This window comes from Humulus lupulus, chromosome 2, assembly GCF_963169125.1.
Source record: "Humulus lupulus chromosome 2, drHumLupu1.1, whole genome shotgun sequence".
Classification (NCBI taxonomy): Eukaryota; Viridiplantae; Streptophyta; class Magnoliopsida; order Rosales; family Cannabaceae; genus Humulus; species Humulus lupulus.
This window is the reverse complement of record NC_084794.1, coordinates 288,798,704-288,812,127: the sequence shown is the minus strand read 5'-3', so window position 1 is coordinate 288,812,127 and position 13,424 is coordinate 288,798,704. Positions and strand designations below refer to the sequence as shown.

General features: G+C 28.3%; 2 protein-coding genes across 2 annotated transcripts; one reads left to right on the top strand and one right to left on the bottom strand.

The window, feature by feature from the left end:
- Positions 1-3,694: 3,694 nt before the first annotated feature.
- LOC133819705 (uncharacterized) lies at positions 3,695-6,358 on the top strand. Its single transcript, XM_062253011.1, has 2 exons — positions 3,695-4,785; positions 5,797-6,358. The coding sequence occupies exons 1-2, from the start codon at positions 4,209-4,211 to the stop codon at positions 6,045-6,047; spliced, it is 828 nt and encodes a 275-aa protein (XP_062108995.1). The 5' UTR covers positions 3,695-4,208; the 3' UTR covers positions 6,048-6,358.
- Positions 6,359-6,671: 313 nt separating this feature from the next.
- On the bottom strand, positions 6,672-7,246 carry LOC133819706 (uncharacterized). The gene is made up of 2 exons (XM_062253012.1): positions 6,988-7,246; positions 6,672-6,894 (listed from the first exon to the last, which is right to left on the bottom strand). The coding sequence occupies exons 1-2, from the start codon at positions 7,174-7,176 to the stop codon at positions 6,769-6,771; spliced, it is 315 nt and encodes a 104-aa protein (XP_062108996.1). The 5' UTR covers positions 7,177-7,246; the 3' UTR covers positions 6,672-6,768.
- Between the last annotated feature and the right edge of the window lie 6,178 nt (positions 7,247-13,424).

Below are 13,424 nucleotides of genomic sequence, written 5' to 3'. Positions count from 1 at the left end.
CTACCATAGAAATTTTCATACTAATATATGTCATTTTTCTAAAAAATTGAATTATTTTGAAAAAGATATAATTGAAACAAATTGAATGTTTTCAACGAAAAAGAATAAAGGGTAGATGAACATAATTCTATAATGGAGGATGAAAAGAAGATTTGAATGGGCCATTAAAAGTCGATATATTCTTATACCAACTCTCCAAACTGGCCATAGCAATAGGCCATAAAATTTTATTTTTCGTACTGATTGAAAATTTTCATACCTTCAATTAAATTTTATTTAATTTTAATTTAAAAAAAAAAAGATAGAAGTGTCCCTAACTCATTTGCTAAGTCAATGAGTCTACTGATTTAATGGTTGAGATTAACAAGCGAAATTAAGTGACCCACACGTTATTTGGAAAAATTAGGTTTTATTTTATACTGTTTTGGGTCTGTATGAGTTTATAAATTTGTATACTTTGTGTTTTGTCTCATTATCTGTTCAGACTCTGTGTTTTGACAAATTATTTTTTGGACCCTATGTTTTGTAAAATAGTTCAAATAGAATCTTAAATCCAATTTTGGTCAAAGTTTTCTCAACTGAAATCACAAATAATTCATCAAACTAATAATTCAGAACAAAAATAAAATCATTCTACTTAAAAATTGTGTTGTTATATTCAATTTTTTTTCTTTATCAAAATTGAGATTATGGGTCTATTTGAATAATTTTACAAAATATAGAGTCCAAAAATAATTTTTTTAAAATACAGGATCCAAACAGATAATCAATAAAATATAAACCCAGTCTTTATTTACCAATTTGAACCATTCATAATCAATAAGACCAAAAACAAGAGCCCAAACACTTGAGTTGATTTATCATTTCTTTTACTAATTTATAAGGGGTGTTTGGTACGAGAGTTTTTTTTTGTGAAAATGAGAATGTCAAATCTAACACATGTTTGACAAATTTATTTTTATTGATTTGGAGGTTTGTGTTTCTAGGTGGATCCCATTTTTTAGGTTGATTTGAGGGAAATCTTAACACTTTTTAAATACTTAAGTTTCACATTCTCTTAATCTAAACCCTCTCTAATTCTACTCCCACAAACTCAAATCAAATACCAAACACCCCTTAGGATTAAAAAAAAAAATTGAAATTGTTTAAACCAAAAAATACATAAAAAAGGAAAAAGAAAATCAATGCATAGAGTGACAAATTTATTAAAAACTATATTCCACACCAACCCAAACCGCCTAGAGGAACATTATTTGTGCTAACTCCCATGCTACACACACCACTTTGACTTAGTTGAAATGGATGTTTCTTCTTCTAATAGATCCAAATAATTTGTGGGGAGGAGCTCAAGGCTCTTGCATAGGTTAGTGGGATGTCCACATCTAGCCACTACACCATCTTCTTCTACCATTTGTGATTATGCACACTATAGCTAGTTTATAATAATATAGAATAACTTCAAAAAATAAAGCCCATATATTATTATCATGGGTTGCTTTGCTTTCTCTTGTTTTGGTTTGGAGTGCTTTATGAGAAAATGGCTCCAATATTCAATATCCATGTATATATGAGCAATAATGTTTCAATAATCAATTGATGGAAAATTAGATTAAATGTAATTAAACAAAGGAGAAGCCATTAAGATTTATGAGACTATTTATTGATTGGGAGTGCTTTATGAGAAAATACCATAAGGAGGTAGCATACTGCTGTTGGTGCAATCTAATATTGGGTCCTACAAATTTGAATTTAATAAGTATTATGAGTTATCATTAATCAATTATAAAGTGTCACCTCATATAGTGTTGGACACGTTAAGATAACAAATAGCAACATTCTTTATAATAATATAGAACAACTTCAAAAAATAAAGCCCTTGTATTATTATCATGAGTTGCTTTGCTTTCTCTTGTTTTAGTTGGGAGTGATTTATGAGAAAATAGCTCCAATCCAATATTCATTATCTATGTATATATGAGCAATAATGTCTCAATAATCAATTGATGGAAAATTAGATTAAATGAAATTAAATGTAATTAAACAATGGAGAAGCCATTAAGATTTATGAAACTATTTATTGATTTGGGGTGCTTTATGAGAAAATAGCTCAAATATCTATGTATATAAGCAATAATGTCTCTATAATCAATTCAAGAAAAATAGATTAAATGAAAATGAAGAGCTTTGATTGAATACAATTAAATGTTAATTAAACAAAGGAGAAGCCATTAAGACTTATGGAACTATTTATTGGTTGAGAGTACTTTATGAGAAAATAGCTCAAATATTCAATATCCATCCATGTATATATGAGCAATAATGTCTCCATAATCAATTCAAGAAAAATAGACTAAATGAAAATAAACAACTTTGATTGAATTCAATTAAATGCAATTAAACAAACAAAGGAGAGAAGACATTAAGACTTATGTCACTATTGACCCAAAAGATAAAAGAAAAGATTTTAGAATGGACAAAAGATGGCCAATCAATCAATTTGGAAAATGTGACCGCATTTTTTTTCTTCTGATTTTATTTTAGGGTATATATTTTTTCTTAATACGTGATTTGTCTTTATTATCTGATTGGATCCTGTATTTTGATAAATTATTTTTTGGACCCTATATTTTGTAAAATTGATAAAATAGAACTCTATACCCGATTTTTGTCAATGTTTTCTCAACTAAAATCATAAATAATTTACCAAACTAACAATGCAGAACAAAAATAAAATCATTCTGCTTAAAAATTATATTGTTATATTCAATTTTTTCTTCATCAAAATTGAGTTTAAAATTTTATTTTAACTATTTTACAAAATATAGGATTCAAAAAATAATTTATGAAAACACATGATCCAAACAGATAATGTAACAAAACACAAAGTCTAAAAAAATAAAAACCCTTTATTTTATTTGTTTTCATAAATTCTTTGGCTCATAAACACATGGGAGTAAGGGAGTTGGATATGGCAAGCTAGTGAAGGTAACTAAGTCTGCAACCCCAATTTAATGTGGATGGGCCTATTACTAGTACTACTACTGGTAGTAGTGACTCCATATAGTGCCTGGTTGAAGTCCAATTCCTACCCACCATTAACTGCAAGTCATTTTCAGCCAGGGAATCCAAAGGTTGAGACTTGAGAGCCATTAAACCTGTTTGTTCATTTGTGATGCTGTGTCTTATGGTTATGAAAACAGGCAGTTCTATTCTATCTAATCCTGGATATAGGATGGCACATATATGCTCACTGAAAAATTGTCTCTGTGATAATGCCAAATGGGTTTTGGTGTTTCTTTGTGTGTGATTCCAATTCTACATGGGAGTGGATAATTTTGATTTCTTGAATTGATTTTTGAGATTTTGGTTTGATACCCATGATTTGTTTTGTATCAAAGACTGGATTAACTATTATAGAACTATCATTTGCTTGTTACTTATTTGTTAAAAGACCCAATACAGATTAGTGTAAAACTAGTTGATAATTTTGATTTCTTGGAGTGATTTTTAACATTTTGGTTTGGTACCCATGATTTGTTTTGGCATCAAAGACTGGATTAGCTATTATAGAGCCATCATTTGCTTGATACCTATTTGTTAAAATACCCAATACAGAGTGTGATAATTTGAAGGCAATAGAGGTACTTTTGAGTAGTGTTGTGATTAGTAACAGAGTATAAAGAGCATGGAAAGATTGTCAGTAATGGAGGACTAGTTTAAACAGTTAAGAATGAAGCTAATGTGTCTGATTTCGAAACCTCTATTCAGGAATTTGAGATGGCAATCATACCTATGAGGAATATATGATTAGTCCCATCGAAGTTCGAAACTGTGGTAGGATGCTCATAAGGACAAGTTCTTGTAATTTTCCATTGTAAAAAAAAAAGGTGTAGGACCCATTAGAAGCTGGCGTATTGTGTAATTATTGGTGTGTGATTTCTTAGGGCTAACCCACACTTGTAAAAGATTTTGCATGTGACTTATAGTGTTCCCGTTTATACTTGCATATTGGTCATGTCAAGTGTGTCCAATCTGTTTGTATAAATCACTCAAAGACAGCCCTTCACGAGAGTTCATTGACTCTCTTTCCATTAATAATTAAGTTATTGAGTGAGTGGAGCTAACTCATCATATTCTCATACCTTATTATATAGGCAATCACAAGTAGAGCTTTCTCCATTAATGGGGGGAGCCTTTGCTTAGAATTTATGCCACTCACACACTTTCCCTACTACTCCATTCACTTTCTCAAATTTCTAGGAGAATTTACCATCACTCCTATCAGTGTTCCCAATAGAAGTAGTAAGAGAGGAGTCAGCTCTAAAATGGGTGGGAAACCTAGCAAGCATAGGAGGGGTTTGTGTGAGAAAAATGGTAAAGGGTTGAAGAAGAAGAAGGTAAAGTTTATCCAAGAGGAGAAGAGTAGTAGTAGTGAGGCTAAGTACCTAAGGGTGAAAGAGAGTCCAGCAGTGTATGAGAAAGAAATGATGGCTTTTGCTTTCAAAAAGGCTGAGTGGAAGCAAGAGAAGAAGAAGCTGAAAGAAGAGGTGAAGATGCTGAGGGCTTTGGTGGGTGAAAAGGAAGATAAGATTAGAGATATGGAAGAAGGTTTGGTTGTTGATAAGTGTACTACTGTTGAGAAAGAGTGGTCCTTTTTGGGAGCTAACTTCTTGGTGGATCAAATGGAGCAGGAGAGAGCTAGGAGAGATCAGACTGTTGAGAAATGGAAGCAGCTCTACTTGGCCATAAAGATGGAGCTTGATGATCTCATTCAGAGGACTCATGGTAAATCTCTCTCTTTCTTTCTTTCAATACACACACAAACACAGTACATCTCACATTAAACACAACACTAACTAACTAGGTATGCATTGTATATGAGACTGAAAACCATATGTAGAACAAACATTATTCTCTTGTGAAGTCAATGTTGAAGCTATCTGGGATTTTGACATATATATTAATGATTCTGTTTCCTCTACTTTTTTTTTTCCTTGTATGAATTAGTCTTTCCTTTCATGGACGGCATTCAGTGGGGGATCTGCTGGGCTTTTGTTCTGTTCTTCTTTCTTTAATATTTGATTGTAATTAGTAGTCTATCAAAATGAATTGGGGCCAAAATATCTCCCAAAAAGACAAAGAAAAAGAAAAAAAAAAGGAAGTGCTTTTGTTTTGTCCCAACCGTTCATAAAACTTCAAGCCTAAAAAAGAGTGTTGGGAATTTTCCTCCTTTTCAAGGTTTTTTGCACAACCAATATGAGCCAAAAGTTAAAAGTTAATATCATAATAGTGTAAAAGTATAATCACTTCACAGTTCTTTTTTTGTTTTGTTAAGTTTTTAGTTTAAAGTTTAGTATTTTTAAGTAGCAGCTTCCTATATCTCAGAGCACTTATTCCTGTTGAACTATTTTGCATCATGAAAAAGATAAAAGGTACAATTTTCAATGGCTAGCACCAAATAATCTATTTAATAAATTTGAACAGGTAGAAAAATCTATTATTTGACCAGATCCAACATTGATGCTGTGGCTAAAAATGTTTGTATTGGGACACACATGTGCTCATGAATAGTGTTTATTCCTGACAAGGTTACAAATCTCTTGTATTTGTATAGGTCTTACATGACACGTTTTGAGAGTTCTGAACTTGAGCTTAGCTGTACAGTTCTTGATGATTTACCCAAACATGAATTTAGTACAACAATCCCAGATTGCTAAAAATCATTATTTATTTTTTTATTTTTAGCATTATATTTTGCTATGGAGTTTGAGTCACCCTTTTTTGTGAATGTTGCAGAAGGTGGATTGTATTGGAGAGCAGAGGAGGAAGACATGGCAGAAGAGCTTAAAAGAGAGCTGCAAGCCAAAGAAGAGACCATAAATGAGTTGAAATCAAAGTTGGTTTCTATGGAGCAAGAAATGTACAAGAGGGACAGAGAGGTTGATATATTGAGGCAAAGCCTGAGAATCATGACCAGCAAAAAAGTGGTGCAGATAAACAAGAGTTTAACCAAGAAAACACTTGTCACACAAGGTGGGAAATTGTAATTTCCTAATACAAAATTGCTCATGTTCTAAAGGGGAACAAACAAACAAACAAAAAGGAAGAAATAACTGAGCAAATTCACTAGTTCAATGAATATGCATGAATAGAGAGAAATGAAAGTAATCTACAGATGACTCCAATATGATATTTGGAGCTTGGTTGTACATAGGCTAGGCATTCTATTAGCTTAGCTGTGACTAGGCCAGCCTAGATTGAGTCCCTTGTTTCTTTTTTTTCTCATTTTCATTTTTAATTTTGTTGGCTTATGTTTTTTTTTTTTCAATACAAGAAAGTAATTTTCAATGGTTCCAAATGAGGATTGTGTTGGAGTTTGAAGGTTCACATATCCAAACAAGTTATGTGAGGTCTCTATTACACTCTGGTACTGAAAAAGATAAGCCTCAACACACTTAAGGGGAAAAGAAACATGTTAAAATTCATGCCCAATATTACTGGTTTGTAGAGTTGAAAGTGATTGAATTGCCACTTCTTTTAAGCAATCCATTAGCCTTAGATTGATTTTGTATTATGTCGTTATTTGTAGGGTTCTTCTATTCTTGACCATTGGATGAAAATTCAATGGCTCTGATTACGGAGATGGGTTTAGATTCTTTTTAATAAGTGCATATAATAATATCACATTATAAAAACATTTGTAGACTAATACAGTACAACTAATATGAGCTTAATTAAAAACAAATAAATAAATAATTAATTTAGGGATTAGGCAGATTTGTGGATTTTGGCTTTGGCATCCTCAGCAGCATCAGCAGCCTCAACTTGCATCTTTTCAGCTCTGAGCTCAGCTTCAGTTGCTTCCCTCTCATTTCTTGCAGTGGCTTTCTTAGTCTGATGAAAATTCAATTCAATTCATTAATATTAATTCACACAAAATTACATAATTGAATTAAAATAAAAAATAATTGAATATTAATTAATTACCAAGCCAAAAATGGAGGCCTTGAAGTAATGATAACCCTCTTTCAAGGAGACTAAGAAAGATAGGCAACCCTGTTTAGCGGTGAGCGACGTCGTTTGGACATTACCACGATCACCATGTCTCTTGGTGGTGGCGGCGGCGGCGGTGGTCGGCGGCGGCGAAGCAGGGGATGAGACTGTGATCTCTTGCATAGCTCACTGTTCAGTCAGAGAATTGAGAAAAAGAGATGATGAAACTGTAACATCACCGCTTCTTTGTTTGTTTTTAGGTCCATTCCATTTGGTGCGTGGAGCCTCGAAATCGACCCACGTTTCTGTCATTCACCAAACTTTTCATACGACACGTCTCTTTTATTAAGCTTATTTAAATGAATAATAATTTATTGAACAAGGTTTCATTAAAACAAAACTAATCACAGCCATTACTGCAATAAAAATGTAAAGAAAATTACCGGGGGACACCACTGGTACTGAATTGATATAAAGCTATTACTCCAATTCAATATCCTATTTTAGGTATTTGAATTTAATAAATATTATATAGCATAATTAACCAATTATAAGGTGTCACATTAGATATCTTATGACAAATAGCTATACTCAAATATAAATGAGTTAATCCCATGAAAAGAACAAAAAAATACATTAGTGCATTTTTTTGTATTTTTGACCCGGAACGATTTTTTGTATAATCTTATAGATTATAGTTATTTAAATTAACTTGTAATTTTTTAAAAATATTTAAATAATTTATCATATCGAAAATAATATTCAATATAGCTATTTTTTATTTGCACACAAAAAATAAATATATATGTAATAATTTATTTGAATTTTATTTTTAATATGCTAAATTATTCGAAAATTTGCAGAATCCATCGCTCCGATTTTGAGAGGAACACCAAACAATTTTCCTAAATCTATATAAAGTAAATTCTCAGTGTAGTCAACCTCAGAATAGTGAGGTCAAACTAAGTTTATTACTGCAAAGATTATAACAATATTTTGATTTAAAAAAAAAAGGTGTCTGTATAGAAGTTATTATACACAACTACAAATACAAGATGAACAATAACTAATTTTAAAGAATGAATTATTATACTCAAATAATTTTTTGATTTTATATTATATTTACAAATAGTCCAAATTGAGCTCCCAACGAAAACAAATTCTAATTATGTAGACTTTCCTTCTTTTGAAAATTTGTAGAATTAAGTATTGTGTGAAGCTAATTAAATTTTAATAATATAGATAATTGCCTTATAGAATGGAATCAAAACACATGAATTGCCTTCTAGAGTCCGAGGGGGCCAAGAGATATTTTCACTTTTTTATTTTATTTTTATATATAAATATTATTAGATAACCAAATATTGGTATGTAATTAAGGCATCAATGGCGGAAGAAAAATTTCAAGGTATATGTCTAATAATATTTACTATTTCATTTTTACGATAAATTTAATAACCCTTCCAAATATATATTATTTTATATAATTTTGACAATAATAACATTATTGTCTATTAAATTTGTTATAGGAATGAAATAAAGTATATATACTATTAAGTAAAGGTTGAGATAAAGTATATATATAAAAAAACAATTACGCTGAAAACTGTTCAAATGTTGAAAACACAAAAAAGTCCTACGATAGGATTTTTTTTGAAGGCCCTATCAAAAAAATTTCCTTTAATGTTAAAATTAAATGCATTATTGTATTGAAGAAAAAATATACAGAAATTTCAGGGTATATACTTAAGGAAATTTTTTTGGTAGGGCATTCAAAAAGAACCCTACCGTAGGGCTCTTTTGTGTTTTCAACCTTTGAACAATTTTCGGCGCGATTTTTTTTTATGACCGTATATATTGTAGTTATTTAGAGTATCCTGCAAATTTTCAGAAAATTATGAATAATTTACAGTGCCGAAAACTGAGTTCAAACATGTTATTTTCCACACACATAAAAAAATTAATCACGCGTGCAATAATCTATTTTTGGCACTGTAAATTATTCAGAATTTTCTGAAAATTTGCAGGATGCTCTAAATAACTACAATATACATGGTCATAAAAAAAAATCACGCCGAAAGCTATTCACAGGTTAAGAACACAAAAGAGCCGCTCTTTTTTAAAGCCCTACCATAGAATTATCCCAACATTAAAATAATGTTTTAGTAACACCACAACATGCAAAATCTCGTATTCTCAACAGTGTTGCTCTATACATATACATATAAATATATATATACTACATAAGAGCACTCCCATCCGATGCTCTACTTTATCCTTTAAAATACTTCCCCAAAACACACATTTTTCTATTTTACCTCTAAGTTTTACATTTTACCATACATCAGATTCTCTATTTTTTTCTCTATATCATTTAAATATTATATTTTCAAACATTTTTTATTCATTTAAAATATTTTTTATAACTATCAATAATATCCTAATATATTTTAATATTATAATATTAGGTTAAAGGATGAATAGTATACATTAAATATAGCTTTGTACTGTAGCTATATCTAAAAATATTTGTAAAATACATCATCCAATGTATCCCCATTTTTGTTAGTTTTAGCTATTTTTTACATATTTTGGTAATTTAACTCACCCAATGTGAGTGCTCTAATTAGGTAAAGTTAACTGAGATCAAGGCACTATAAGAATGTGTTTTTAAAATAATAATAAAATAAAAGTTGGTCCATTTTAAAAGCTTATGATGACGTAAGAACATAAGAATTGAGTGTTAAAGAAGCAAACAAACAAAGATGATCACCATTTATGTTAATTAGGAAGTTTCCAAAAAAACAAAAACAAAGAAAGAAAAAAGATGAATGAGAGAATCTAAGCCACTCATAAAGATGTGGAAAATGCAAGGAAGTTCACATATTGATATTGAGTTAAACACATTATCCAAAGTAAAAGCATTGTACAATAATTTGGTCACTTGGTTTGGCATTCTTCCATTCCATATACCCACTTACATTCCTAACTAAATTACAAATATTTGGACCCATATCTATCTATCTAGGCTAGGCTCCTCCAATTTGAAATTTGTAAATGTAATTATTATCAATTGACAAACTTTTCTCTTTCTTTTCATAATAATTTAACCTAGTTTTTTCAGACCTAAGAAAATGCATTACTTGTACTTTACACAAAAACCTTTCTATGCAACTAAAATCCAGTGTGAAAATAAGATTTTAATTTCCAAATAAAACAATAATAGTATGGTATGGGTAATCAAACTTGAATTGTAGTGTTGTTCTGATTTGTCAAACAAATAAATATTGTATTATATTGCTGTCACAAACACACATGCCATGCTTATTATGATAAATAATAGTTAATTAATTTTCAACCTCTTTTTCATCAAATGCTAACTATTTTAGTCTACTAATACCATTATTGATATCACTTTTCCTAAAAAAAACAAAAAACAAAGAAGCCGAATGCATTTTATTATATACTATAAAATTTATTTTAGGACTTAAGTCTTCTAATGAATAATAATCATCCAACTAATTTAATTATTAATGTGACAATTATTAGATGAACGAGATGCATCTCCTAATTTAATAAAATTATATCGTTCGATTTTCTATGGTTAAAAAAATTTGTTAATTTTAGTAGTTTTAAGCAAGTTAAACTTATGAATCTTATTTATTTTTTCAGGTGGTCTATATCAATCTTTCAAACGCTCGTATTTTTCTAGAGAAGTTTTATTCTTTGTCTTCATAAAATTTTTCAGAAATATTTTTTTATGATAACTCTTTTTTTAGAAGAGTAATTTTATTTATTTATAACTCATTAAGTTTATTTCATTTTGAAGTAATTTATAAGTCTATAAATTTCAATTTTTTTTTTCAACTTTGTGGAATTCGGGCTCTAAGACTTTTAATAAAAAAAATTATTATATTGTATTGTTGGTTGTGATTTGTCATACAAATTTATATTACATTGCAGTCAGAGACACATATAACATGCGTATTATAATTTATACTAACTATGCCATTATTGATATCACTTTGTCACTTTAGAAATAATAATAAAACTATTGATGTTACTCTATGACCAGTAGTGATCCCCTCAAAATATTCTTTTTGACTTTTGCATCCATATAAAACTATTTTTAACCCTACCTTACTCAGTCTATTGGGGTTCTTCAACCTCCTATTATAACTTTGGGTGATTCTAGGCTCACCCTCTAAAAATTGGTATATTGGTGCACTCTTCTTATTTTTAGTGTCGGTATAATTTTTGGCAAATTTTTTTTTTTGTTATGTATATTATAGTTATTTAGAAGAACCTGCAAATTTTTGGAAAATTTTGAATAATTTACTGTGTCGAAAATAAGGTTTAAATAGTTTGTTACACGTGTGATTATTTTTTTTATTCGTATGGAAAATAACATGTTTGAATCATATTTTTTGCACTAAATTATGCATAATTTTCTAAAAATTTACAAGATGTTCTAAATAATTACAGTATACATGGTCATAAAAAAAATCATCAAAAATCATTTGGCACCGAAAATAGAAAAGAGGTGGACCAATGCTCCCAAAAATAGGGGATACACTCTAGAATTTCCCTATAACTTTATATGAATTGCTCTAAATATATATATATATATATATTATCCATATATTTTTATGTATTGCTATGTTGAGTAGTTATATCTTTTCTATATAATAAGTGGGTAGATAACGGAAATTTTTTATTTTAACAGTTTTTTATTTTTTTTAAGAGTAACTTTAACTGAATATTCTTATATTTAACTGTAGTTTGTAAATACTTAAATTTAAATAAAATAAAATAAATAATTAAACAAATTAAAATAAGATATTTTACAATGATAATTATTTAAAAAATATAAATAATTAAATAAATTAAAATATGATATTTTTTTAGATATTTTACCATGATAATTATTTTAAAATAATAAATAATTAAAAAAATTAAAATATGATATTTTTGAGATATTTTATAATAATAATTATTTAAAAATAATAAAATCATATTTTTATAACTTAAATAAAATTTAATTAAATTTAAACTTAATTTAATAATATTATATTAAACATAATATATTGTGAATTAGCAATAAACTTAAATTTAAAATTCACATATAATATTTAATATTACATTAAACATATAATATATAATCTTTTGTTGTCACTCCCAAATTAAAAAATTAGAACAAACATAAATAAAAATAAATAAATTATTTAATTAAAATATGATATTTATTTCAAAATTTATATGACATTAATATAAATTTAATAAAAATAATTAATAAATTTTATAAATAAAACAAAAGGCAAACGTGCATATAAATATATCTTTACATTTTTTTTTTGGTTATGTAATCTCTTATTATCCTTAGTTACAACTTTTGTGCCATCAGATTTAATATATAGATTAAATATTAATTCATCAATGGTATTGTTATATATCAAGCAAAGTAAATATAGAAAATAGTTAGTGATTATGATTTGCGCTTGTAGTCGCACTTGCCTTTTAACATTTAAATAATATATATCAATAAATATTTCTTTTTTATTTGTACTAATTTATTGTTATGAATAGGAGGCAAGGAAAATGGACATAAAAAGCATATTTTTAGTTTTTTATGTAATTTTAACATTTGGTTGATATTAAATATTTTGAAAAAAAAAATACAAAAATCATTAATCTATGTACTACTAAAAATCTATTTAAATGTTTTTCCATAACAATTTTTAAAACATGTAACAAATGACTTATTACTTGCAGTAGGCAGAATTGGTCCAGGCCCAATATTTAAGCCCAGCCAGTAAAAAAATCGCCTCAATTGAATACAGGCCCAAATATGAATGTACAATGGTCTCAGTCGAAATGGGCCACTCAGTTATATTATTAGAGGAAATTACACTAAATATAAACTTTGAAAAATATGGTACTTTTCTTTTCTTAAGTTTTTTATGGAATATTTTATTTGTATACCATATTTTATTTTTTATATAATTTTAGTAGTTAGTTTTAATATGCTTTGAGATTATTTTTATAATTTTAATCTATTTTTATTATTTTTTATCATTCATATTCTATAAAACATTTTTTTACATTATTCTTTGAAAAAAAATGTGAGAACTTCATCATCATGTTTTTTATTCCCATTTATTTTTATTTTCTTCTATTTTTTATCTTCTTCAATCAATATTCACTCTACAGTAACCGCTTAGCGCTATCAAAATAATTTTTGTGATAGTAATCGTATGCCACTGTCAACTTTTTTTAGTAATGTGGGGTAACTGGTTACAACTATAGAATCAGTTTTATTTTTTAAGTGGTGTTGTAGTAACTAGTTATAACTATAAAAATAATTTTGATTTTTTTAATAATGTACCATTATCAAAATACCAACTGAATTGTAACGGGTTACTTAGTGAGAT

Bases quoted from the DNA above. Each gene is read 5' to 3' on its own strand.
- LOC133819705 (XM_062253011.1), top strand. From the start codon at position 4,209: ATGCCACTCACACACTTTCCCTACTACTCCATTCACTTTCTCAAATTT. The intron at 4,786-5,796 runs GTAAATCTCTCT...TGAATGTTGCAG, and splicing joins TCTCATTCAGAGGACTCATG to AAGGTGGATTGTATTGGAGA.
- LOC133819706 (XM_062253012.1), bottom strand. From the start codon at position 7,176: ATGCAAGAGATCACAGTCTCATCCCCTGCTTCGCCGCCGCCGACCACC. The intron at 6,895-6,987 runs GTAATTAATTAA...AATTTTCATCAG, and splicing joins AGGCCTCCATTTTTGGCTTG to ACTAAGAAAGCCACTGCAAG.